This window comes from Parus major, chromosome 19 (genome assembly GCF_001522545.3).
Source record: "Parus major isolate Abel chromosome 19, Parus_major1.1, whole genome shotgun sequence".
In the NCBI taxonomy this organism is placed as follows: domain Eukaryota; kingdom Metazoa; phylum Chordata; class Aves; order Passeriformes; family Paridae; genus Parus; species Parus major.
In genome coordinates this window covers 8756158-8784099 of record NC_031787.1, presented here as the reverse complement: position 1 = coordinate 8784099, position 27942 = coordinate 8756158, and the positions used below count along the sequence as shown (strand labels likewise).

Sequence of the window (27942 nt, the reverse complement as noted above, 5' to 3'; positions counted from 1 at the left end):
TGGCCAGCAGCCCCGTTCCTCCCGTGCCAAGGGGATTTGTGCCGGCAGGGACCGCTGGCATTGGGCACCCGGCCAGGGCTCGGCTGTTCCCAAGCACGGAGAGCCGGGATGGCGAGCTCCGGATCCCTGTGCCCTGCAGAGACTCGCAGTACCCGCTGGCTTCTGTCTTTACCCTTCTCCTTTTCTCCATGGCCAGGTTTCCCAGCAGCGGCTTATGGACCAGTAGCAGCGGCAGCCGTGGCGGCAGCAAGAGGATCAGGTAGGGGGGCCCGTGGAAGAGCAAACCCTCAGAGTGCAGGGTCAGGTAAAAGCTCTGTCGGTATTCTGTGTGGCTGCAGCTCTCCATCATTTCTCTGATTTTCCTCACACTTATCCTGGGGACCTGAAAACAAGCAATCAAAAAAAAAAAAGAAAAAAAAAAATAGAGAAAAAATAAGTACTCAATCCCAACCCAAACCCAAACTACAAGCAGAGGCCACGGGGGCTGGAGCACCTGCAGGAGATTGGCGTGAGAACTGCCAAAACCAGGGTAGATATTTCAATTTGTTTCTTTCTTTATTCCTTTATTGCGTTGGTTTCTTTGTTTGGTTTAAATTCGATGCCCTAAAAGACACCCCAAAAAAGATTAATCTGTGTTTTCAGAAAAAAAGGTTTGTTTTCTCACAGGAAGCTGGGGTTGGGTAGAGGTGGTGGCAGCAGCTCTGGGTGCTCCCGCCGTGCCCAGAGCCACCGTCACCTCCTCCACCATGGCCAGCACGGGGCATCCCCACGGCGAGGGGCCACATCCCTTGGGATGGCACCGCTCGTGCCATCGGCCCCAGCACACGGCTGACAGTTCACCATCCCTGCCTGCTCCAACCCCACTGCTTCCATGAGGAACGACAAAGCTTTTCTTCTGTCCTTCTGGAAACTTTCTACTTTTTTTTTTTTTTTCCCCTTAAGGGAAATAAAGAAATTGTTGCCAATTGCCATTACTGCCTTAGGTTTAAATTTTCTGAACACGTGAATCGGCGCTTTGCTCAGGTGACAGAGTTCAGAGCAGCCCTCGGTGCGCTGTGGGCTCCCAAAGCAGGCCAGGATGGAGCCGCTGCCGGGATGGAGCCGCCGCCAGCCCCGTGTCCCCTGTCCCGGTGTCTCCTCAGAGGACACGGGGCTGGCAGCACCTCCCCGCTCACTCCTGGCTGAGCTGGGGGCTCTCGGTGGCTTTTCGGGCAGTGCTGCCGGCTTATCGAGGCTCTTCCCGCAAAGCCCCGACGGCGTGAGGGAGCAGGAGGTGGGCGCGGGCCCGGGCGTGTCTCGAGCGAGAGCCTGGTGCCGTGGAGGCCAGAGAAAGACACCAGGAGAACTCCGTTCCATGCAAACTGGCACTGCTTGCAGGCTACAAAGGACTCTCTGTACCAGTTCCATCCTGTGGCATGTAGAGAGCGCCTAAGGGGTGACTTGCCAGCCTGGTTGTGGGGATCCCCCAACTCCCAGCTTCTCCTACTGCCCCGGCACAGAGGGGGAAAAACAAACCCAAAGAGGGGGAAAAAAAAAACCCCAAACCCAAACAAAACCCAAGATTGCTTTTGCATATGCTTCCAGGAAAACAGACCTCATTGTTTCTGCCTCTTCCTCATGTTTTGCCCTTCAGGTTTTGTTTTACGTGCAAACAGACCTGGTGAGTTGCCCCTTAGCAAGGCACAGAGGGTTTGGCTGGATTAACGTTGCTTCCCTGATTATTATTATTATTTTTTTAATCGGAGTGCTTTTGGTGCCCATTACAACTGAACTGAGAATTGATCAATTCTGTGCCTGAAAATCATTTGTCTTTAATTTGAGTGTTTTTTGGTTTCTCTTTTGTTGGGTTTTCTGATTTGTTTTTTCGGTTTTTTTGTTTTTTGATTTGAACTTGCAATACAAAACTAAATCTAACCCTAAATTAACAACACCCTTTCTGGCAAGTTTAAAGAGCAGTATGGTGTTTGGAAATGTCTTTTCAAGCCTCAAAATTGCCTGCATGCACAAAACTGGCAAAAACCCCAAAACTGAATTCAAAGAGCCCCCGTCCCACCCCCAGCCCTGAGGTCTCAAGGAGGAAGGTGGGTTTGTCACCGGCCCCACTCACATCTGCACCAAGCCGTGCTCTGGGAACAGGGGGATTTCCGTAGAGCCATCTCCATCCAAAGCTGGTTTTGGAAGGGACATCCTGGGTTTGCCACTCCATCAGCAATGGTAGTGAATTGTATCCAGGAGCAGTGGAGTCCGATCGATCTTGCGCTGCAGTGTACGGGCCCGATTCATTACAAGCAAAATGGCTGGGGTTTTTTCCTTCTTTTCAGCTGGGTTTTTGTTTTCCCTTCACAAATTCGCACAGCCCTCCTTCATGTGTGCCTGCTCCAAAGCACAGAGCACAGCCCCTTTCTGCCAGGAAATGGGAAAGAGCTGGGACACACCCAGACAGGCACGTCCCACCACCCCCAGCTCACTGGGAGAGCTCTGCCCAGGGCTGCTGGAGCGGCCCCAGCACAGAGCATTGTCCAGGAGGTTCCTGGAAAGCATTGATGACTATCCATGTCATCAGTGTCCCCGTCACTGCTGCCTCTTCAGCAGCTCTCCAGCCCCGTCCTGCCGGCTCTTCCCCACCTTCCTGGCATCGGTGCCGGCACAGAGACTGAGCACCTGCAGGGAGCATCCACCTTCAGCTGCGTGTCTTGGTCTCCCCAGGAAGCTGCAGCCCTCTCACTCCAAGCCCCTGGGCACTGACCACCTTGGTTTGTCCCTGGGGTGACATTCCTCCTCTTGGGACACCTGCATGTTTGCTGAGTCAGCAGGGAGCGAGTGCCTGCTCAGGGCCTCCTCCCTGCCCTCACCCCTTCTTTTTCGATGGCAGTGTGTCACCAGCTGACCTTGCTACATAAACAGGTTCTTCTGTGTCACAGCAGGTCTGTCCTACAACCAGCAGAAAGGGACACGTCCCTGTCCCCGTGCTCAGTGCCACCATAAATTCACGTCCCGCGTCACTGCTCGCGTGCCGGCCGGGTGAGCGCGGCAGCGCTGCTCATCATAAATCACGTCCCCAGTCGACATCCCAGCGATGAGGTGATAGCTGAGGTCCTTCCAGCAGACAGAGGTCTGGCCACATCCATTCGCTCCGGGTGGGGCTGTGCTGCCGAATCCCTCCACTGGTTTTGACAACCTCACCCATTCCTGTATTTTTTTAATGAATTGGGACCTGAGCCACAGAAAATGAGCAAAGTTAAAAGTCTGAATGCTGCAAACTCCTCCTAGACAACTTCACTATCAGTGTCACGTTTCTTTTGAATCCACCTGACATATTTTACGTGTAAAACATTTTTGTCGTGTAAATGATTTTTTTAAAATACAGTCATGGGGGGGGCACATTTTTCCTCTTGCATTTGACATGGGAGGGGCTCATCTGGCAGGAGAGCGAGGCGAGGAAAATTTGGCAGGAGAGGGTTTTCGTTCCTTCCTCTTTGCTTCATTGACAAGCCTGAGATTTTTCCAGTTCCCAACCTGTTGCTACCAGCTATTCCTCCCTGAGGACTGGAGACAAAACCCCTAAGGCCACACCAATCCAGCCCTGTCCCAGCTCCCTCGGGCAGGCTTTGCCCGCCGAGCCGGCCGGCGGTGCTCGGCGCAGTGGGACAGCGCGGTGCCGCGGCGCCAGGGTCTGCTCCCCACCCCAACCCCTGGCACATCTGGATTTTGGGCCCCAGTCCCGGCTTGCCAGTGCTGCCTTTGAGCCCTGCGCCCCAACAACCCCTTACTGGACTTTATACTTGCCAGCTATAACAAATCTCGTAACGTGAGCTACTGACCTTGATGGTGAGTGTGAGCAGTTATGTTTTGTTGTTTTCTCTCTTGCTTGGTTGGGGCTGCTGTGAGAGAGGGTGTCTCTGAGGCAAACTTTCCGGCCTCTCTTACACTCGGACGTGCACACCTCCTCTCAAACACTCTTCTGAGCGCTCTCAGCGGGAAGGTTTGTCCACACCTATTAATCCTCTCTCAGTGTCCAGCTTCTTGTTAGTAGCAGCTGGTTGCATGTTTTTTGCTTGTTCGGACGAAACGGTTCAAGAAACGACTCATATCAACTCTTGAGAAATGTCTCTATTTTTTTGTACACTTTCTTTCTTTTGATGTTTTTTATTAATTTCCCTTACTTAAAAAACAAAACACCTGTCGTCCCGTAAAACATTTCACATCTCCCCTTGCCTGTTCTTAGAGTGTATGTATCTGTGGGACTGAACTAAATGCATGCACTGTAGTAGTCGTACTGGTAGCAGTAGACGTAGTTGTAGAACATGCATTGTCGAGTTGATATTACAGGCACCATCAACACGAATGAGCGTGGCAGATAAAAGCAGAGCCTTGGTCTGATTGAAAGCGTAGGGATAACACAGCAGAGAGCTGCTGACGGCTTGGATCCATAGAGCCCTATTTGTTAAATCCCATTATCTGGAAGTTTAAATTGAAGCCGGCTGTAGGTAACCTACACCCTCTGTACAAGAACCCGCACACGCTGTTATGCTGATAGTAAAACTTTTTTTTTTCAAATTAACCCCCCTAGGAATTAAAACACTGACTATAACTGTATTCTCTTCTTTTTGTTTTGTATCCAAAAGAACTTAAGATATTTTTCAAATCATTTTACAATCATGGTTTCTCCATCAGCCTGTTACTCGTCCATATTAGCCCATAGACTCATTCCTTGGCGGTCGTAGACCAGATGTGCCACACGCAAATCACTCCATTTGGGAATCCAAATAATTCTGTGTGTGAGGCAGCTCCCCGCAGCCTGTCTTGAGCCACCAAGCAATTGTTTGTAGGTCATAAACCTTAAATCTTATTATGCAACTGAGACTCCGAGCTAGTGATGGGTCGTACTCATTGCCATGTCACCCAGCTTAAGGGAACATTTTTAAATGAAGATTTAACATTTCATAAATATCAGCATGAGGAGTTCGAGGCGAGTTCATCCTCTCTGCCACGAGCCAGCAGTGGCTTTGCTTCTCCTGCCTGGGTTTCTGTGCTAAACTTGGAAAATGCAGAGACAGCACTGCAGTCAGTAAATCCAACAGATGGTAATTGAGATCCCGAATTAGGCTTTGGTTTATTTGTTTAGTTTGCTTTGTCAGAAAACATCCTGATGGGAGCAGAAGAGCTCCTCTATGGTGTGGTCACCCCTCCCCTCCTCCCCACGCCCTGGCCATCCTAAAAACCAGCTGTGCTGGGTGGGAGCATCTCCCTGCTCTGCTGGGCAGAGCCACGCACTCATTAATGCACTTAAGGCAGCAAGGGCTTTCAAAGGAAATCAAACATCCAGAATGGGTTTTCCAGTGTAATTAAGGATTTGTGTCTGCTCCTTACGTCTCATAGAACATGGAGTAAATCAAGCAAACAAGCACTGGGGCTGACACAGTGCATGGTGAGCTGAGCTGAGCTTCCAGGGAGCTGAGCACTCGTGTGCCAAGGCAAGGTTCCCTTTGGATCTCGATCTTCCAGGGAAACGGGGAACCCGCTGTTCAGTGCACCCGGCACAGGATGAAGTGAGGGGTGTGCCAGAAAGTCAGCAGAGCGATGAATTGAGTGGGCTCAGGGAAGCCTTGTCTGACTCTTGAAGAAGGTGCTCCAAAATCTGATCTGCTCATAGTTTAGCAATGGCCATGAAAAGGGGGACAGTGGTTGTGTGTGCAGGGGGAGAGGAGCTGCCACAGGCTCATGGAGGTGTCAGGAGGAGCATTTCAAAGATCCAGCCACAAACCAATCTGGGATTTCTGCGGCCCGCTGGGAGGACTCCCTTGTGGCACGGTGGCTCTGGTAGAATTGCTCTCCCTTTTTTATTCTCTTCTATAAAAGTACATAAAGTTTAATCCGGGCTATGTAATCTCAAAAGCCAGAACCTAACAAGTGGACCACTTGGGAGCAGCAAGGGCTGGAATTTCTCACTCCACTGGAACCGCCAGTAATTATGTGACAGAGCCTGGCGGGTGATGCATTGGGAAATTAATGGCTGCATCAGATTTTATCCTTTGCTTATCTCCCTGGCAGAGGCAGCGTGTGCTGGGGAGCACGGCGGGTGGCCAGGCAGGGACCCCACACTGCGGGGGCTTTGGGGAGGGGTGGGAGCAAGGAAAATCATCCTGGTTTCAACAGGAATTCCATCAGCCAGACCCAGCATGGAGCAGCCCTGGGTGGTGAACGTGCTTTGGAGGAGCCACTCCTCATCCCCATGGGTGGTTTTGGCCTTGTCACTGACAATACTGGGAGCCCTGCAGTTACTTGTTTTGCTGCTACCCCAAATTTATAAAATAATAATAATAATGAAAGGGATATCTTTTCTGTTTGACTCAGAAGTGCTGGGCTGCTCCAGGATGGGAGTCCCATAGGTCCTTTTCAGAGCAGGCTCCAGGCAGAAGAAACCCTATCTTGTTTTACTGTAGGATGCCAATCCTTGAGGGACTGAGCTTCTTCCTGCAGTGCCAGGGAGAAAATTCAGCAGATGTGAAACAATTTGCTGCTGCTGCTGCTCGACCTTGGCCATAGCGGCCGGTGTTTGACACGGCGCTGGGCTGAAGTCTATTGAGGTTAAAATACATCAGCTTTAATCAATAATTTTGTAATAGAAAATCTTGTGCGCTTGATAAATCATCTCCAGTGCAATTAGTGACCACCTCTGAAGTGCAGTTGAAGTTAATCCGTAGCGAATTTAGCAGGTAACTTTTAATAGTCTTTTCCATTGGGAGAATTATTTTCCATGGGAAAATGTTCCTCAGAATGCTCATCCAGAGCTGTTTTTTATTTAGGAAGAAATTCTTCTTAGTGAGGGTGGTGAGGCACAGGTTGCCCAGAGAAGCTGTGGCTGCCCCATCCCTCGAAGTGTCAGTTGGGCAGTGGAAGGTGTCCCTGCATATGGCAGGGGGTCAGAACAACTTTGGTACCCTCCAAAGCCCTGCCACAGCCAATTATCCATGTTTTATTCCCTTTCTCCCAGCAGAAGCTGGGGAACGGAGCTGTTGGCACTTGTAATTAGACTTTGCTCCCCACAAGATGCAGGCAAGTTGTTGCAGAGTTTGAAGTTGGGTTTCAGCACGTGCTCTCCAGTGCATGAGATCTTTGAGCACAGGATGGTGCCTCGTGCATTTTAATCCCTAAACAGGCAAAATGCTGTCAGAGCTGAGGGTACTTTGCCTCTGCAGCAGCAGTTGCAGGCTGTTAGCCATTAGTGGAACAACTGCAAACTGTGAGGCAGAGCGCATTGGACTGATACACTACTGTCAGTATCTTCATGCTGATTCTCTCTCCAAATGCTTTAAAAGTAAATACATAATTACAGTGATGTTTTTTCTCCCTCTCTTCTTTCTGAAACAGAAAGCTGCCGGAGGAGCAGAGTAGTTTTTCCTTGCAGCAGATGTTGGTGTGCATCTGGCTCCGTGTGAGCTCGAGAAGCACGGTGGGTTAGGAGTTGCCAGAGAATGCAAAATGGATCTGCAGGTATAGAAACCTGAGCTGTTTAAAAATAATAGACTCACACAGCTGGGGCCTTTGTGAGCATTTCCTGATGGTTAAAAGAGCCCAGAACTCTGTGCCCTGGTGAGGGTGTGTCAGCTGCTGACAGTGTGGTTGGTGCCACCAGCTCTCCCCCAGGCACTGTGTGCTGGGCAGCAGCTTGCCTGGTGCAGACCCTCCTGCAAGAGGGGATGGCTGCACAGGACTGGGGACTTGCAGGCTGGATCCCTCCTCTGTTACCTGGATAATCCCCCTGTGCTCCTGAGCATCCCCCCAGCCCGTGGGGTCCAGCAGCAGCCGGAAGGTGCCCCCCAGGCAAGGCCCTCCTGCTGCTGTGACTTGAATTATGCAGCAAAACAAAGACCAGTTTTTGGTTTAATTTTCCTCCTGTATTGTCTGTTATTGTACAAAAGGCTTCAATTTCAAATTACAGGAGTGATAGCCAGTTAATGTGGTACAGTGGGAGGCCGGAGTTGCTGTTGCTATGGCAATGGAGTTCGGCTCATTTGTTTTGTAGATGAGTAATTACTACGCAATTAGAGTAGGCTAAAAATAAAGGGGCCTTTTGTTCCCTCTTACTCATTAATATTAATAAAAGACCTGTCCGGGCTGTGGTAAACAATTAATGCAGATGTGGTTGCCCATGGTAAAATTAACAGCAGCTTTCGTGCTCCTCGGCGTGAGGTGAAGGCATCGGCATCACCTGGCCCAGCTCTTCCTTCATTTTAAATGGAAAAATGGTTACAGAGGGGTCTGTGATATCCCAGAATCTGAGCTTTAGCTCTTATTTGCCAGTTGGATGGGTGGTAATAAGTGTTAAAGCTTCGTGTGCAGGCACAGACAGAAGGAGCAGCGCTGGGGTCAGCGCCTGCGACACAGCGAGCGCCTGCAGCCCGCCGAGGGCTCTGACAGGAACCCGGCCACAGCAGTTCCTGGTGCAGACAGCTCCTCATTCATCCCCCTTGGAAAAATGCCAGGGCTGGAGCAAGAAACTTGCCCAAAAACCTGAGCACTGGCAAGGACAAGTGTGGTGCTGCTAAAGGACTCCAGCACGGCATGATACAAACATGGATTGACAAAAAAGAGTGTAAGGAACAGTCCCAAGCATTTGATGTGAAGTAAAAAGATGACAGTACACTTAGCCTGGGTATTAGGATGAAATTGTTCCCTGTGAGGGTGGGGAAGCCCTGGCACATGGTGCCCAGAGCAGCTGTGACTGCCCCTGGAAGCATCCAAGGCCAGGCTGGACAGGGGAAGGTGTCCCTGCCATAGCAGGGGTGGCACTGGACAGGCTTTAAGGTCCCATCCAAACCTTATGATTCTATCTAGTATGTAAACATCAATCACATCATATTTTAAATTAACTGTAAAACCAGTCAAATTGGCAGGAACCAGTTAGGAAAATGACTTAACAGGACAGCATTTATCTGCCCCTTTGGTTTATTTGTGAGTTCCAACAGAGCTGGTGAACATCCCGTGCCTGCAGAGAGGGAGAGAGGAGCAGCACAGAGCTGGGACAGGGGCAGAGGCTGATGAGTGTTCACCAGCTCCCTGCATCATCCCTGGGGTGCTCAGCACCGTCAGGATGGTGATCAGCACCCTCGGGACTCATCCTGCACCCTCGGGACGGTGCTCAGCACCGTCAGGATGGTGATCAGCACCCTCGGGACTCATCCTGCACCCTCGGGACGGTGCTCAGCACCGTCAGGAAGGCAGAACCTCTCCAAAGGGCAAATAACCCAGCCCAGAACCCCGAATCCTCTGCTGGGGGTGCTGTGGATGAACAGAACCACATCCCTCCCAAACTGTTTAACTAATGGAGGGAATCGTAGCAGAGCCTTTGTAAGGTCGACATTTGTTTGTTGTTAAGGATCTAATTAGAAACATGAGAGGAAGCTGAATGGCTGCTTGCTCGGCTAATTAGCGACATGCACGAAGACCACTTTGAACTTCAAGGACACAAAGCTATTAGCGCTTACATCAAAAATGGATTAAACTTCTGTGCTTTTATAATGATTAAAGATGAGCCGCTGGAGAGGAAATCCTTTTGTAAGGCTGTGACAAGAGCTGGCTCCCTGACTGCAGCTCCTACAAGCGAAGCTTTGTGTGGCCTCCGTGTCGCGCTCGGCCCTGCGCGAGTGACACCACTAACACACGCTATGGAAAATGGGATTAGGCAATAAATATTGATCGTTGGCAAAAAATTACAGCTGAGCTGCAAAGTGCAGTGATTTGTCCTGCTGCATAACTGCAGGAACTAGAACAGCTGGGCTTGAATGCGCTGAATTTTGTGCCTTTTCTTCTGCAAATTGGTGCACATGGGCAGCTTCCAGATGTGGCGGGTGCCTTGGATGTGTTCAGTGCAGTACTTAGCAGAAGCAGGGCGCTCACATGCAGCAGTGAGTTTGTAAAACACCTGCACCAGGTGAATTTTTATCTTGCCTAAGCTTGTGGAAGCTGCCCAGCTCTTGCTCCTGGCTCATCTCAGGTAGTTCAGCAGTTGTTTTGTGTCGTGCTGCGGCTGCAGGAGCAGTGGCCACAGGATCCCAGGTGCCATTATCACCCCATTGTGCCCAGCTCCAGGCAGGTGGGCAGCACTCAGCCCTCCCTTCTGGTTCCCACTCACTTCCAGCGGTAATTGCCGAGCAGAGCCAGCTCGCCACCCACTGCTTGCTGTCATTACCCTGCGATATTTTGATGTGTGAAGCCGTTTCCGAAGGGGCTGCAGAGGCAGAACAACCTTTGAAAGTGTGACTGCAGCTAGAAAATAACGTACAAACAGTACCTTGTTAGGGCAGATCTTGGTGTGTCTCAGCCTCATCACCACTTATTTTGCTGATGAGCCCGACAGTTGTTGTATTTTCCTTTTTCCCTGCAGGGCCAGTGTAGCTGCAGGGGAGGGATAACCTGGGGCAGCCTGGCTGCTCCCCATTACGGAGTGTGTCGGGGTGGCAGGGAAGGCACAGTGCTCGCGTTTGATTTTCCAGTCAGGACTGAGCCAGCTGTCATCTGTAGCTCTTCACACTTGCAGAGGAGCCGTGTCTGCCACAGGGTTCTTAGAGAGAGAGTTTGCTTTTCAAGTCTGCTTGGGAAGAGCGAGAGCAGAGGGATGCAGGTCCCCATGAGAGATGTACAACATGGCAGCTCTCGTCGTGACGCCAGCGTTATTTGTTTTTCTGGTTTGTCTCCCACTTTCTCTTCCAGCGAGTTGGGAGCTGTTTGTACCTTGTTATTCTCCAGAATATCTGGTGTGTTTCCAGCTCATTATTTCTGAGACGTTTGTGAGCTGGAGCATTGATCCGAGTTCGAGGTGTGCCACACGCTGCCTCCGACAGAAACCGCGCTCTGTAAAAGCTCAGACGCAAGGAAGCAATGCTTCCAGTGGCTCAACCTGACCACAGATGAAGGGGTTTGGAGCTCTGCAAGGTGATTGGTATAGAAAAAAAAGAGCCTGAATATGAGCTTTTATTTCTCAGTGCTGTGGCAGTGCACTCCTGCAGCCTGAATAGGCCACTGAGAACCAGGAGCACCGATGTCTTATTTCAGACCGGCATTAATTTGTACATCCAGTCCTGGGTAAATGACATTCTGGTTGTTAGCAGCTCTGAAAAGCAAGGTACAAACTCCCATTAACTTCAGCCCTGGCTGCACAAAGAATTAGCTTTGGCCAAGCAATCTGTAACATGGGTGCAATGCTGCTAATTATATTTATCAGGCTCTGAGCACTAATGATGTAAGATTTGCATGCGGTGCTGAAGTTGTGCTGGTTATTTAAAGTATGGGCATCACGCTGTGAGTGCTGCTCTGTTAGTCATGCATGCGACAGCGTGGCCATTAGTGCTACGCTCTGGGACCCTCGGGGTCCCCAGGGAAGGTGGGATTGTCCCCACACCACTCACGTGGCTTTGCTGTGCAGCAGTTGTGCTTGGGTGGCTGCAGAGGCAGCACAGCAGGCTTGGGAACAGGTGATACTCCTTCTGTGACCGTCTTCTCTTAAAGTCCAGCAAAATGGACTCAAGTGACTCAAATTCATAAACTCATAGAATCCTAGAGCGGGTTGGGTTGGAACGAACCTTAAAGACCGTCTAGTCCAACCCCATGTCATGGGCAGGGACACCTTCCACTGCACCAGGTGCTCCAATCTGGTTTTGAAATTAAATGCCACCAGGCTGTGGGGCAGTGCCCTGTCCCAGCAGGGCTGCTCAGTACCCTGCCCAGTGCCCCCGTGCCCTGCCTGTTCCCATCTCTGTCAGCAGCATTCAATGTTATTATACCATTTACTTCTTCAAGCTGGAAGATGATGTTTGCAGCATGTTCTATGAATTTTTCATAAAGAGAGAAAAACAGACTAATCTTGTGAGCTTTGAGTCTTGGTGGTGGGTAATGGCTTTGATTTAAAGCATTTTGTCTTAATGATAGTTATATTGAAAATTTCCTGCTGCTTTCAAGCACGTTTAGTTATTATCATAAACATTGATGGTAGAAATGCCTGCCAAATTGTGCGTGGCTGTTTATGGCAGATGAGAGAGTCATCCAGAAATTAGAGCGCTGGATCAACAAGTTGTGAAGAAACCTGTTTATACAGGAATCCACCCTGAGGGCAGTGGGACATGGCAGGAACGAGGAGAGTCTTGAAGGAGAAAAGGGCTGGAGATGACCAGCTCTGGTTGTAGGACATGCTTGACAGGAGATGAAAAATTAATTTCTGATGAGAACCATAGGATCATTTATGTTGGAAAAGACTTGTAAAATCAGTGAATCTTACTTTAACCACACACTGCCAAGCTCCCCCATCCCAGCAGAGCTGCTCACCCCATGCATGGCTGCCCAGGGACAAGAAATATCCTGCCTCTGCTCAAAGAGGAAATCCAGTGAATTGTGGTGGTTTCTTTCCCCCATGAGGATTTCCTCACCTGTGCACTGTGGCAGGGAAGGCAGACACACGTTCTGCACTGTTCCTCACCTGGAGTCCCCTGCAAAGGTGTTTAAGTCTTTGGGTTTTGGTGCTGTAGGAGAGGGAAGGGTGTCACCAAGGCTCCATGTGGGCTGTGTGCAGGGGACAATGATCCCCGTGCAGTGTGTGTCTTACTCCTCTGTCCAGATTGTCCCTGGTTTATTTCCTTTGAAATACAGTACATTTTAGTGGTGCCTAAGTGGGTTTTTTGTCATCAGGTCTCATTTACCAGTCCCTAAGGGCCTGATTGTCATCCCACTACTGTGTGAGTTCCCCTCATAGGACAGTAATGTCAAAATCCTCATGTTTCTTCTCCTTTTCCCTTCCTCTTTCCCCTCATCATTTGTGGCTGAATTGAGTTTATTTGGGTGGGATTCCAGCATCCAGCTCGTCGTGCTTTGCCCAGGCCCAGCGGCGTTCGGGCCCTCGTTAGCGTAACGCTGCTCGTAAGGCAAATGTCAGCAGGAATCCTGACTTAGAAATTTCTCAAGAGTTTGTGGAGGGAGAGTTTATCTTTCAGCAATGACCTTTCCTGTTGAACACGGATTAACGTGCGAGCAGGGTCTGTGTGAGCGCGGCAGTTTGCCAGAGAAGGCTCTGGATGCGCATCCCTGTGCTCTGCCCAGAGCCTCCTGCCCCTGCCTCAGCTTTGGGTTCCAGCTCTTGGCTCCTTGACATAAAACACTTGGCTGAATGTGGAGAAGCATCTCACACATGTGTTAAACGGGGATAAAGGCGCTCTCCTGAACGATGGGTTGCTAATAAAGCCTCGCTGCCTGAAGAGGTCCAGCTCTTGCTGTGCCAACCCTGCACAACTCCCAGTTCCACCAGCACCAATATTGGCATTAAAAACTGCTGGGGCTGCTTTATGAACACACTTTTTTTTATATCATTCTGTGTCCCATCTCACTTTCCCTCACTGCTTTTCAGTGCTCCCCAAGCCACTGTGACACTGGGCATAGTAAGCCTGAGGCTCCCCAAAGCCTGTCCCTCTGGCCTGCAGGCAAACATTCACCTGCTGATCAAAATTCACAGGCTCAGAGTCTTTTCTGTAAGAAAAACCACAGCAAATTCAAAGTGAGGCAAGCAAGACATTAACCTGCCCTGTTCCATTGCTGCCAGAACTCCTGGCTGCTGGCCCTTGGTCTCCATCAGCACAGGAAGGAGCTTCTGTAGCCCAGAGGATGGAGGATCGCTGGGGCTGAAGATAAAAGGTGGTTGGCTGTGACTTACAGGCACATCTAATCTTTTCCACATCTCTCCTGACCTTGATATATCACAGGGTTTCCTGGGGACACTTGGGATTGTGAATTTTGCATAGAGGAAGCCTTCGAGCTGAAGCTGCTCGGGCACAGTCTCAGAGCTGTGAAGATGCCTGCTGCAGGATGGTTTCCTGCACAATTGGTTGGGAAATGGGACCTGAAATGGGTCCTTTGCTGCCAGGACTTCCTGAGTGCTGGCAGTTCTTGGAAGGGGAGAAGATGGCCCTGCCAGACCTCAGTCAATGCTGAATCAGTCTGATGGATCCAGTCAGCTCAGCCCATGGCTCTGCTGGGACCAGCAGTGGGTCAGGCTTTGCTCCTGGTCCTGGCATCAGTCAGGGGTTCCCTCCCCTCCATGGACAGCACGATCCCCTGACAGTTTCTCAGCAACAAACTTCCAAACATCTGCCCCAATTTCTGTTCTTGCCACGGGATGTTGGTGGCCAGGGGAAGGTCTCCAATTCCTTCCAGCCTGCAAGGAATTAACATCAGTACTCAGCAATTTCCACAGTTCACAGCAGCCTTGGACAGCTTCTGACAACCTCCAACATCAAGAATTTTGTCCTAAGGATACAGTTTTCAAAAAAGTATTAACTTTTCTTAGTGATGCGGTATCTGGAGTCTAGAGGATTGCACACATTTTCCCTTCTTCCTTTTAGCCTCAGGGTACTCCAGGTTTGTGTAAAACCAGCTCCTTTCCAGGTAGTTCTGGCCAGAACACATCAGGATTTGCATGTTGGGGAAGTTGTTCAGGGTCCCTTTGCTGTGGTAAAGGTGCCTCTGGCTCCAGGTGAGCTCACCTGAGCTCCTGGAAGAAGACAAATGCTTAACAGCCAACCATGGCTGAGCAAATCATTCAAATACAGCTTTCTGGGGCTGCTGAGCCTCCTGCTAATTATGGGAGCTTTCTGTTTCATTTATAGGATCTGGAGCAAAGTGTTGGCTCTGGAAAAGCTTCCAGCTTTTTCTGTGGAGTTTTTCAGGCACCACATGGAGAGGTGCCAGGGCATCCCAGCTTCCACACAGCACTTTCCAGGCTGTGGAGCAGCCTTTGGCATGCCCATTTTCCCTCCCATGAGCAGTGTGGAGTGTTGAACTCCTGGTCCGTAGATGTAAAATCACCTTTCCATTACTACCTGAATAACCCATTGCCAGCTCTGCCTGCAGGTGTGAAAGCCTTACTTCCAGTCTTAAATGAGAGAGTGGGATGTGGGGTGTGGGGGCACAGAGATTCTCTCTGGTTCCTCAGTTGGTTGTTCTGGAGGTTTCTGGTGCTGCTGTGGGGTTTGCAGGAGTATTTTACTAACAGGATGCCTCTGGCCGTGCCGGGTCCTGCTGTTGCTCAGAGCAGCCAACTGGGTTTTCTGTGTGACTTGGCAGGAAAATTCACATCCATTTTATTGAACCAAAGGGAAGAAAAGGGGGGAAAAGTGCTGGCGTCTAGTAATAAAGGGCTTTGGAACATCTCAGCTGGATATTTTTCTTCACGAGTGAGAAGGCCAAATGTTATCTTGACATTTAATCTTTAATAATAAAAAAAGGCTCTTTGTTTGCCAGCGAAGTCCAAAATCTGTTTACTCTCTCATGCCTTATTTCTTTTAACTTGCTAGCTTAGATGTCCTACTTACCCTCCCCTGCTCCCAGTTCAGAGCTGAGGTGAATCATTTATTGTCCAGAACTGACTTCCTTGTCACCACAGAGCCACCACCTGCCAGGGGCACTTTCCTTGACCAGAGCTGGGGACCCTTTGGGCGATGCAGGGAAGGGCCAGGGCAGCAGAGGTGCAGCCTATGCCCACCACAGCACTTTGGTGAGAGCCTGGTGGCTCCAGGCTGCTCTCCAGGCCCAGGAGAGCCCTGTGGTCAGTCCGTGCAGCTCTGACCCACGGACAAAGGACACTCCAGGCCACCAGACTTTGTAACCCACTCAGGTGTTTAATGAAGATCACGGGGAGTTGCAGCCAGAGGAAAAGGCTGGAGTAGCCTTGGGGCAGCCTGGAAGGGTGGAGATGGCGGTGGCGGGGTCGGGTGCCCGGGCAGGGTCTGGGGCAGGCTGTGGTGTTGGGCCCACGTCCAGCCCCGTTGGCCATCGTGTCCTGGCGCTGCCCACGGTGGGGACAGGGGGGGGACACGGAGGGGACACGGTGGGTGTGGGCAGACCAGGCTCCCTGTGCTCCCCAGGGACCTTGCAGGTACCACCCAGGTGTAGCTCCAGCTTCCCGCAGCCATCTCCATCCAGCTCCTCCCAGTCCGCTGACTTTTCTTTCACATTGAAACTTCTTCCTCATAAATTCTACATCCAAGAGCAGCCGTGAGAAATGCCTGAAGCCTGATCATCTAACATGCTTTAATATCTAAATTTCTTCTTCAGTATCATTCTTATTTACATTGTTTTTCTTTCTCAAAAAAACCTCAAAAATTAAGGGAGGAAAAAATTAAATTTTCTTTTACTTCCACATTAGGAGGTGAGTTGTCATCCACCCTCTGGAATTCTTTTTTGCTTTTGATCTTTATTTATTTGTTTAATTTTGGTTGATGTCCCAAGCATGGTTTTGGAGACGAAGGTAGGTCTTCGCTCTCCAAATCAAAAGGAAAAAAAAATAAATAAAACAACACACTCCTTGGTCATATTTAAAAGAGAAAAATCCAAACTGTTCCATTCCATATCATTTAAAGAAAAAAAAAAATCAACTATTGAACTATTTCTACAGCTTACTGATCTAAAAGGGCGGGTTTTTTCCAAAAGTATCGAATGGATCCAAAAAACGATTTTCCTAGATGTGATTCAAGTTATTTGCTGTCAACATTTTAATATCAATATTACCACAATGTGTAGTCTCAAACTAGTTCCTTTGTAGTTTGCATGGGATGTGAATGCTGTCTCGGCGTGCCCAGACCTAGAGAACTTGTTACTACTGCATGAGCATCAAGTCAGATGTTGAAAAATACCTATTACATTTTGTGATAATTTGGTGAAAATGAGCACCTCCAGTCTCTGGTTGCAGTAGTGTGTTGAATGATTGTTCTTTTTTATTTTTTATTTTTTATTTTTTTTATATATATCCATATATATATTTTTGGAGCTCTAAGCTTCGTAGTAGTCCGGGCTGACTCTTCTCCAGTACTTGCTCTCCTCTCGCATGGCCTTGGTTAAGTGTTAGAATTGGGCCTAGGCTGTTTATTCTGGTGTTTGGCTTTGTAATACCGGTGCATGCCCGGCGTCTGGCCTCATACCCAGCTTTATTCTCTGCACACCAGTCTTGAATAGCTACAGTGCTCAACCGAATTTTGGCGCACCCGCTTCCCCGGCAGGCTCCAACCCAGCGCGGCCCGGAGGCTTCCCCGGGGCCAACAGCCCCGGGCCCGTCGCGGATCTCTACGGCACGGCCAGCCAGGACTCCGGCGTGGGTAACTACATAAGCGCCGCCAGCCCGCAGCCGGGCTCCGGCTTCGGACACGGCATCGCCGTAAGTACCCGTGCCAGGGCGGGGCTCGTGTCTGGGGCTGCGGGAGGGGCTCGGGCCGGGCTGGGGTGGTGGTGGCCCCACGGCGAGCGCGGCCTCTCGCTGCCGGAACCTGCGAGCGATGCCCGAGCCAGCGCTGCGCTCCTGGCTGGAGTTGTGGAGCAGTCGTTAGTTACCAGGGCCTTCCAGCTGGAATCGGTAAGGTTGGAAAAAACCTCTAAAATCATCGAGTCCAGCCTTTGACCGGTCCCCAGCTTGTGAACCAGACCAATCACAAATGGCCACGTTTCCAGGGATGGTGACTCCACCACGCTGGGCAGCCCATTCCAGTGATAAATCTCTCTTACACTGAAGAAATTTTTTCTGAATGTCCAACCTGAACATCTCTTGGTGCAGACACTCCTTTGGAACTGTCTGCAGCCAGACACAACATGTCTCAAAGGGCCATATTTAATAAATATGGGATTTAAATCCCTGCTTGTCCGTATGGGCCCAACTACCCCTCCTGACTGATGCACCCTTCGGCAGGTAGAGCAACAGTCCCTGCTCCCACTAAACGAGCAAAATTAGCTCTTCAATTTGGCTGGTGGGACCCTCTTCACCTGTTTGCTGTCCTTTGGGGTCACTTCCAGCCGGTCCTGGCATCCCTGGCAGCGCCTGAGAGCCGCAGGTTCCGAGCCAGGGCCCCGCTGGGCTGCGGGGTCACCGGGAGGTGCCTCCTAACGCCGCGTTGGGTCTGCGATCGCACTAATGAGGGGCAGAGATTGGCTTAACAAGGCTGCACGTGGCTGTGTCACCTGTGTGTGAGCATGAATGGGGCTGCCTCCGCCCCGCTGGCACCCCCAGCACAGACCAACGGAGGCTCCTGCCCTTTTTGGAGCACAGTCAGGAGTTGGTTTTTATCTCCTGGACACTGAGGAAGTGCAGAGGCTCCCCCAAAAGTCCCTCAAACCGAGAGGAGAGCTTCACTCCCTGATGGAATTGGATGGGGGGAGCAGGAGTGTAGTGCAGACAAAGTTCCTGAAACTTATTTTTATTGCAAAAAAGACAAACAAACCCTCTGCCTCGCTTTGTGCCCAATTCCCATCCTGGGCCTGCCCCTCCCGTGGTCACACCATGGACTTGACAATCCCTGTGGATCAATTCTGGCACAAACATGGAATATTACCGCTCTGCAAGGAGCTATATCAGTTCAGACTGCCACCTCTCACCACTTACAACACCTCTTATTTCCGTTTTTCACCTAAAAACCTGTTTGTGCTTGAAAACTTGAGTACTTTGGTCTCAGCAACCTCCCGATTTTTCAAGTGATTGGACACCAGGTGCAAGCCTGGGTATCCAGATTTGTCTGCACTAACACTTCCCAAAGAACCATTTTATAATTGACTTGCAGATTGGCAGCCTCTTAATTCCCCCAATAACTGCAAAGAATCCCATAGCTTTTATTACATATATATTTTCTTAACACTCTCCATTTACTAACCCTGGTTTAAAAATAAAGAAGGGAGAACCCCAAAGCTTATTTTTGCACCTGGGGGAATGAGAAGATGATGGTCTTGGAAAGGTGACCATAGGGTGGAGCACACCTGGTGACCAGAACAGCTCTTGGAAATCCCTATTCATGCTGGCAACACAGTCTTTCAAATCCTTTGATAATTTCTTGGCAAAATTAATAATCAGCTGTTCCCATGTATAGAGCACTGATGAACTTAACAATTGTACAATTTTAGGGACCTTTGATTGCAACGGCTTTTACAAATGGATACCATTGAAACGTTACACATGGTTGGTTGCCATCTCACTTGGAGGTATTACAGTATATCCCATTTGTACTTTGTGCTGAACTACCATCTCCCCTATATTTACTTTAAGTGAACAATTTTTTATCTTCATTTTGTCTTTCCTTGGCCTTTAATCATTCCTTTCTGTGATTTGTGTTACTCAAATCAACCTCACAGGCTGGAAACTGGAAGACAGATCCAAAGCTAAACCCTCCAAAAGTCACTTTTTCATCTTCATGATGCTTCATGCAATAATTTGAAGAGGGAGAAAACCCAGAAAGCTGTGGGGAATCACCCCCAGTGCCGGCAGCCAGAATCCCAGTGGGATCAGGGATCTGCTCCCAGCACACTGCTCTAAAAGTAGCTGAGCCCCACTGCTTTATTACTGAGAAACCATCATTCTTAATTAAGTGCTGTACCAAATATTACAGCTAAAAGATAACATTGTAACTTGTAACCATAAAGCAATTATCAAGATTAAAAAAAAATTAAACCTGAGCAAATTAAATTAAAGGCATTACCTGAGCACCGCAGCCCTGGATCGCTGCCAGTTTCCTACCCTTTGAACTAAGCTCGAGTTAATTAAATGTTTAATTTTTATTTTTTATTATTATTTGGCCTTTGGCATATTCATCTTTGCAAACAAATATTCTTAGCACTCGGAATGGAGTAGATTAGAAAACGCAATAAAAAACAGAAGTTATCCCAATTAAATGGCACGGGTTTGCCTCCAGAGCTCCGAGCCCGGACAGGCAGAGGGAATAGATGTGACAGATTTTATTTCCCTGCTTCTTACCCAGCACTACATGATCAATGTCACATCACTTATGTTCAAAAATCAGTCTACAAAATTAGAATCAAAGTTAGTCAGGGGGCTGGGAACTGTGGAAAACATTCGGAGACTTTAAACTACATAAAAATAGATTTATACCTAAACACTAGTGGATAAAGGGGGTTTCTATTTACTCTCCATCTCCACACACACCCCCAAGATCACCTGAAATTGTTCTGTCAATTGATTTGCTCCACCAAGAAGCGTTTTTTATGGGAAAGAAAAAAGTGCCATAAGCACTGTTGCTTAATCCCAGCTATGACTTGCACGTAGCGGTGTCTGCTCACCGATCAATTTGTCAGAATCCTTCACGTTTCCTGGGCCGTCAGCCTCTGGAATAGTGAGGTGGTACCCGAGGCCAGCTGGAGCCCGAGCAGAACATCATAACTCAGGCTAATAACGCGCGGTGACGGCGGCTCCGCCAGATTGATGGGCTGTAATCACTCCTCACTTAGCACAGCCCATCGCCGCAGCCATCAGTTACTGGCCAGCGTTGAGACTCAAACCATTAACGACTTAAAAACAAAGTGCTTTTAATGTTGCTCATTACTAATTAAAATAGATTTTGAGAGGAGGAAATGAGCCTTATTATTAATTCCTCAAGGAACGCTGAGTTTGAAACGCTTGCGGCAGCGGCTGGTCCTGGCATCCCCGAGGCAGGACTTGGCTGAGCTGCAGGTTCCCAGGGCAGGGATCCGTTCCCACATCCCTGCAGGATGCTGCTGGGACCTCACCCCGAGCACGGCTATTTGGGGATGGCTTTTGGAGGTCATCCCAAAACAACCAGGGAGCATCCTCTCCTGGCCAGCCCCGTGAGCAGCTGCCTGCAGAGCCAGTGCCCGAAATATTTATATCTCTTTTCTATATTATACATCTCAGCTCTAAGCGCTGGCTGGGATGGAGCGCTGGAGGCTGAAGCTCTGGTATCAAACAAATCCTGGCCACCTCAGTGTGCCCAGATAAAACTTGTCACCTTCCAGGTTCTTCAGGGAAAACTCATTTTAGCCAAAGCCGTGTGAATTCATAGCGTAACAGATGCCTGAGGAGCCGTTTTTGTCCTGGCCGTACATCAGCTCCCATTTTACTGTTCCTAAAGCAGCCCAGCCCTCAGCCAGGCCCCCAGTCCAGGCTTAGCTGGGATGGAGCTGGAAATAAGAGCAGGGAGTACATGAGGCCCCCTGTCCCCTGGGGGCTGTCCTGGGAACACCTCAGTATCCCAGCCATTCCCTCTGCATCCTCCCTCGGGGTGGATCGGGGACGCCGTGGCCGCAAAGTGTTTGCAAACACTTTGGGTTTTTTTATTAAAAATCCTAATTGACCTCAATTAACTGTCCCTCTCCCATGTCCATGTCCCCCTTCTCCCCACGCAGAGTCTCTCTGGATGTCCGGGCAAGACAGGGCGAAGTTTCTGAAGGGCCCCACGGTTGGGTGATCTCATCAGACTTTGAGCACTACATCATCATCATCATCATCATCATCATCACCGCCAACGCAAACTGGATGTGGCACTCGAAGGACTTGGGTTGTTTAAAATCTCTCTCATCATCTCATGAATCTGCTGTACTATAAAAACAACAGCTTTTAAAAGTATGTATATAAAACCCATTTCTTGTTCGTTTTATTTTCTCGATGGGTCCCTCCTCCCCTCTTTTTAAGCCTCTCCAAACCCACATCTTTTCGTAGCCTTTTTGACATAGTCTCGTAGCCACGTAGTCGGAATTCTTTGTGTATGTAGCGAGAGCCTAACCATAGTGTAACTGTTATATTAAGGGGTTTCTTTTGCTTTTCTTTCCCACCTCCCCTCCTCCTCCTCGTCCTCCTCCTCCTCTTCCTCCCTTCTGTTTTACGTAGTTGTTGTTGCTTAAAGGATGCTGAGATGGTGACAGGAGCCTGGGCCACGGGGGGAGCGGAGCCAGCGGCGGGTGCGGCACGGGGGGCTGGCAGGGCACGGGGAGGGGGGAGCAACAGGTTCTCTGGCCCTTCTTTTCCTTTGTGGCGTCTTGGTTACTCTAATTCTCTCTATTTTCGGCAATAAGGCGAGGGCGACAAACTTTTTGCGCGTCCTTTTTCTATATAAGTGCTTTTTTTTGTTGAAAGAGGTGATATAAGGTTTTTTGAAATTGTGAATTCTGAAAAAAAAAAAAAGAAAAAAATAATAAAATGCTGTAAATACAATTCCATTAACTACATAGAAACTATTAAGAAAGAGAAATACAAACCTATTTTTGTGATGGAGTCAGCCTAAGGCAGTTTCTCTATGAAAATGGATGAAAAAAGACAAGGAAGTTGTAGCCTTTCGGAGCGACTGCCGGAGCTGGCCCGGGGGGCTGTGATGCTGTGGGACCCTCCCAGCTCGCCCAGTTCATACCAGCAGCTCCGCTCTCAGACGTGCACAGCTTACAAAGGAACAGTCTAGTGGGATTTTTATTTTAATTTAAAACCTGCTTTTCCCAAAACTGATCAAGAAGCTACAATTTTTCCTACTTAGCGCATTTACGGTTCAAAGCACACCTTTATTTTGGTTTTGTTTTTGGTTTTTTTTGGTTGATTGTTGTTTTTGGTTTTTTTAGACATTGTTTTAAACTAGATCAACTTGCTGTCCAGTCATTTCAGCTGCTCTGTGCAGGCAGAGCAGCGTCCAGCTTGCATGATTTCCTTTATTATCCATCACTTTCTGTATTATCAAATTAGAAAATAACTTTGGTTGGTTTTGTTTTTTTAATTTTTTTTTCTTTTATTTTTGTTTGGTTTTTTTTTTGGGAATACCTCAGTGCTACAAGTTTCACCCTAGAAGCAACGGAAGATTTTAATTTATTGTAGTTGTAAACAGAATTTAAAAGAAATAAAGTATAAAACATCATTGCACTGTGACTGGTAGGGGAAAAACTGACAGTTTCCTATTTGCACATGTTTAATATTTGGCTGTTATATATATGGTCCTCTGTTGGGGGAGGAAACTTATGAAGGATATTTTTTAATTTAATTTTTTTAATATTGGTAAATAGGCCTGCAACAGCAAACTAGAAGTACAACATGGTAGGTGGCATTAAGAACATACTGTAGTGTGGATATATTTCTTCTTTTTTTAACGTAATATTGACAAGTTTTATTAATATTTTTTTAAATTGTTACGTTTATAAATTTGGTACTTTAGGTACAGCCAGTATAAGACACTGAATGCGACATTTGTTAAAAAGAGCTGCTGCACTCCTATTTTTGTAAATTTTACTAACAAGTAGACTAATGTAGACATTCAATAGACAAGGTAGAGCAAGGCATCTTTAACAAATCAAGGCACCATACTGCTAACCGAAAGGAGAAACCTTGTTTTTCTTGTTTTTAAAAAAAAAAAATCATGCTTTTTATGTAATATTTTAGGTTTTTTTCTTATTTCAGAACAACCAGGTTTAAGCAAAATGCTGGACGCTTTTTAAATATTGAGACTTGATCAAGTAATAAAAGAAATAAAACCGAATTCTTTAAAAAATAAAAAGGTAAAAAAAAAAAAATACTATGAACCAAATTCCCTGCGATTCAGTGTGTGGCGTCAGGGAATTTTTTATTGCTATTTTGTCAATGTTGATGATGTACTGTACTACCAGTTGGTTTTCCTCTCCATTCCCTGTCACCTCATAGAATATTCTTTGTTGATCATTGTTGTATGTTAATAGTGTATAAAATGGCTTATCTTGTAAGAGTGCTGTCCTGATGGTAGTGTAGTGAATTTTTCCCCCCTCTTTCTCTCTTCCTCTTCTAGTACATATTGGTAGGTGTATCGTAATTAAGGTTAAAAATTTAGATGTAGTTAATCAGATTTAGGACCAGTAAGGATAGAACTTTCTCTTATTTAAGAAAAAAAAATTGCTAATAATTTTGGGAAGGTTTTCCTTTTTTTGGTTTTTTTCTTCTCTTTTTTCTTTCTGTGCTTTTATTTCCTTGTTTATTATTTTTCTTTTGTTGATCTGATGCGGTTTCAACTAACCAAAGGTCTCACAATGTTAAAAATGCTGGCAAACTCTTAAGGCATTTGTAGATCCCCACCCTTGACTTTGGAAAGGGGATGTGCCATACTACCTTAAATGCTAATGCTAGATATGCAAAACTGGATTTTTTTAATTTATTTTTTAAAAGAGGGAGGCACGGTATATTAAAACGATTTTACTAAGAGAAAAAAAAAAACATATTTTTTTAAGAATGCTCAGAAGAAATTGCTAATCTGTGTGAATATGTTTTAGATGTTTATATACCTTTTGAGAAGTCCCAGTGGCCCATAGCACAAATGTCGTGGAATCCAAGATGTTTTGATGTGGCTACCTAGACTAAGGTTCACGTTAGTCCCCCACTCATCTAGAAATCAATTTTAAAGGATTTTTTTTTTCTTTTTCTTCGTTTGTTTGGGGGTTTTTTGTAAATTTTTCAGCACAGAGGTTCAGCTCCACCTTTGTTTTACTCAAGCCCAGGGAGCGAAGGCCGGTGGAGCCGTGGACTGGTTGGGTTGGAGGGACCCTACAGTGCCACCCTCCATGGCAGGGACACCTCACTCTGTCCCAGGGGCTCCAAGCCTGCCCAGCCTGGCCTGGGACACCCCAGGGACACTCACAGCCTCTCCAGCCCTCAGTGCCAGGGAAAAGCTCTTGGCCCAGCCTGGCCAACACGAGGGGCTCCAGGCACTGGGTGACCTGGGCCAGGGACATTTCCGAGGAGCCACAGGTGCTTGGGACCCTCCCCCTTCAAAGAACCCGAGTGCTTTGTGATCGGCTCGATTAAAGCAAAGCCTGATCTGTCCTTTGGGGTTTTTATTTTTTCTTACACTTCATAAATGTTCATTTTGAGTTGAATTTGTAGCTTGGACTTTAAGGTAGCATGGCTCTCTTTGCTGTAAGTTGTTTTTTTTTCCATTGTACAGCAGCGTCTGCTGGTGAATGTCACACATCTTGCTAGGCTTAGTTAAACCATTGGGTAATTGTGGGTGAAAACGACCTGAAAGGTGTTGGGATTTCTTTTCTTCCCTGCTTTCATCTGTAGTGTGAATGAGGGCTAGCAACTCCAGCCACACGTCCCTTCTTGTTTCGTTTCTGCCATTCACTCAATGCAACATAATCAATAATAAAGCAATATAGTTTACTACATTTTTACTCAAGGCCAGCCATGGTTCTGTATGATATTGCATATGAAACTGTTTACAAAAATAAAAAAAAAACAAAAAAATAAAAATAAAAATATAAAAAAAAGAAAACAAAAAAAACCCAACACTAACTCATAGCTGTCTTTTATGCTATGGAGATGTCTCTTGGGTGGAATCTTCTGAATTCTTTTTTTTAATGGTTTGGTTTGTTTTTTTAAAAGCGACACAGTTGAGAGAGGGAGAGCTGAGGTTAGTGTTAGGGCAAAGAGACAGGATGCATCGAAGACACACCGGCAGATCCCGGTCTGCGCACAGACACTGTAGAGTTTCCTACGTACAGAATCCATCGACCCCGTGCGAACACTACGTGAGGAGATTCTGTAAGCTAAGCAATACTTTAATACTGTAATAAAATTACCAAAAAAAACCACAATAATAATAATAAATAATAATAAATAATAATAATAATAATTTTTAAAAAGAGAAAAAAAAATGTAGTTTGAGAAAGCAAATCCTCGTGGTCGGTTGTGGGCCCCCCCAGCAGTCTGACTGTGTTGTGTGGAGAGCTCGGTGTCCGAGCAGGGCCCGGTGGTCAGCGGGGTCAGCCCCGGCCCCAGAGCCCCTCGGGCTCGTCTGTCGCGTGACCGTCGTAGGTAGCACCCCCTTCATTCTCTGTCGTACGAGGTCTGAACTCCCATCAGTACTAGGATGCAAGTGAGCATTTCAGGTGGTCATAAATGTACCTAAATAAACTATGGCACAGTGGCAGGCCTAGCCCTTCCTTTTATACTTTAGTATGAACTGATGAGAACTTTGGTAGTGACTTTTTTTTTATATATATACATATATATATGTATCTATATATATCAAGCATCTTTCAGGTCTCTGTGTATGGCTTTCTGAAGCCCTGTTGTAAAATACTATGTGGATGGGGGTCTCTCACATCACAGATGTGGAAAGTATAATTTTATATTTGTATTTTCAAATAAATAAGTTTGTGAAAGGTTTCCATCCTCTACTGTGGTCCAGAAATCAATGTGTTTGTCTGACAAAAAAATACAATAAACTGTTTTGAACAGATCCATGGAGTCCATTTCATTGGGGTTGGGGGGGAAGGAAATATTTGCTCCTGTGGGATGATATCACCCCCATCACCCCAAAATTCATCACCTCGTTGCCCCTCCTGCTCCCACGGGGTGGGCAGCACATCCCTGCCCCGTCCCTGTCCCATGCCCGGTGTCCCAAGGCTGCTCCCTGATCCTGTGCTCTGCCAGGCACATCTCACATCACTGATCCTATTTCCAGGAGGAGCAGTGGGTGGCCGTGGGCTCCCAATCCTGCTGGATAAATTCCCAGTTCCCCACACGGTTGCTGTGCACTTTCCTCGCTGGAGTGACGCGCTCCCTCTGCCTTCACAGCCTCCCCAGCTCAGATACTCCACCAGAGGCTGTTTTTCCCTTTGGCGCTTGGCCTGGAGCGGAGCCAACTTCCCCCCACCCCTCCTTTAGGTTGTAAACACTCATTATTCATCAGTCATTATTCCGGGATGGCACAGGTCCCTTTCCTGGGGAGCCCAGGCTGCGGGGTTGGGCAGGGATGGAGGGGATGCTCCAGCAGCCTCTCCAGGGCATCCTCTGGCTCAGTGGTCCCGGGGGCTCGGCCCGCCGGAGGTCAGCGCACGGCAGGATGCAGGACGGGCTCTCTGGAAAGCAGTCAACACATCAAGCCCTTAATGGGATTGATGATTAGTGGAGCACCGAGGGGAAAATTAGATTAGAAAAACAAATGAAAATAATTTCCGAAGTCATGTTTGTTCGGGGTGGAAGGAGCTTCCACTGCGAGGGCTGCAGGAAACGATTTGACTGCAATCCAGAAGAAAAGGAGCACGGGTCTGGAGTACATTAGTGTGGTGGGAGGCCGGGAATAGCAGCCACTTAACCCTGTCATTCAGCAAACATTAGTGAATTATGAGTGTATTATATGTGGGTGATGTGTTTTGTGCAAAGCCCGCGGGCCCGCTGTAGCAGCACTGAAAAGGGAGTGGGGGGTCGGTGTCAAAATGTAAATTTTTATACCAGCTCTGGAATAAAAATAAGATTTTGTGTTCGCCTCCCAGCTACTGAAATCAAATTGCAGCCGAAATCAGAGTTGTAAAATAAGCAAAAATTTCCCTTCCCTGTCAAATTAGTGCCCCGACAACGAAAACAAGGAAGATAAATGTGATTTACTTCTTCTCCCTCCTGTCATAAACATTTATGGCCGAGCTGTAACGATGAGCTGCAGGAGGCAGCTGAGGCCATTGGGGTTGTGCAGTGTCACCCATGTGGGGTCTTTGTGTCACCCACAGGGCAGGTGAGCTCCTGCACCCCCTGTGCCACATCCTGTGCCCCCAGTCCTGCAGCCCTGCCCCAAAACCCCACAGGCTCTGCCCTACCCCAAGCCACAGGTGGCTGTCCTGGCTGTCCCAAAATCTCGGGGTAAATCCCAGGTTCATTAGCGGGCTTGGAGGACTTGAGCACCCTCTGCTCTTGACCCCCATCGCGCCTCTCGAGGCCACAGCTCAGCAGCAGAAACCAAGCCAGCATTTATTAATTATGAGCTTAAGCTCTCCCTTTCACGGCTATTTACCAGGGCCGCCTCGTTGTTAATAGAAAATAATAAAGCAGAGAGGTTTAAAGCTCATTTGTTCCATTGGGTCCCAGCCCCTGTGGTGGCACGAGCCCGGATGCCACCCAGCCTGAGAGCGCTGAAACCCTGATGGTGACGAAACCCACCCCAAAACCCCCCACCCCTCTTTACCATTCTGCATCCAGTTACAGCCGGTGCCCTAAGAAATGAGCAATTCCAGCAGCTCCACATGTCGAGGGCTGCAGTTTTCAGCCGGTCACGAGTGGTGGCAGCGCCTGGGTAAGGAGAGCCACTCGTAATTCATTAGCGCTTTGCAAAGGGCACCGCTACTTGACTCCGTTTGTGCATCAGGGGAAGGCTGATTCCCGCTATTTACCTCCACGGCAAC

At 48.1% G+C, this 27942-nt stretch overlaps 1 protein-coding gene across 1 annotated transcript in view; it reads left to right on the top strand.

Annotated features, from left to right (window-relative positions):
* The window catches only part of MSI2 (musashi RNA binding protein 2), a 206787-nt gene extending 180781 nt beyond the window's left edge, over nt 1-26006 (top strand). Inside the window, exons 9-13 of the mRNA XM_033518842.1 lie at nt 197-259; nt 1634-1660; nt 17037-17191; nt 18919-18996; nt 21172-26006. Coding sequence (XP_033374733.1) covers nt 197-259; nt 1634-1660; nt 17037-17191; nt 18919-18960 — 287 coding nt within the window. The 3' untranslated portion in view covers nt 18961-18996; nt 21172-26006. The remainder of the gene's footprint in view (nt 1-196; nt 260-1633; nt 1661-17036; nt 17192-18918; nt 18997-21171) is intronic.
* The last annotated feature ends 1936 nt before the right edge of the window (nt 26007-27942 follow it).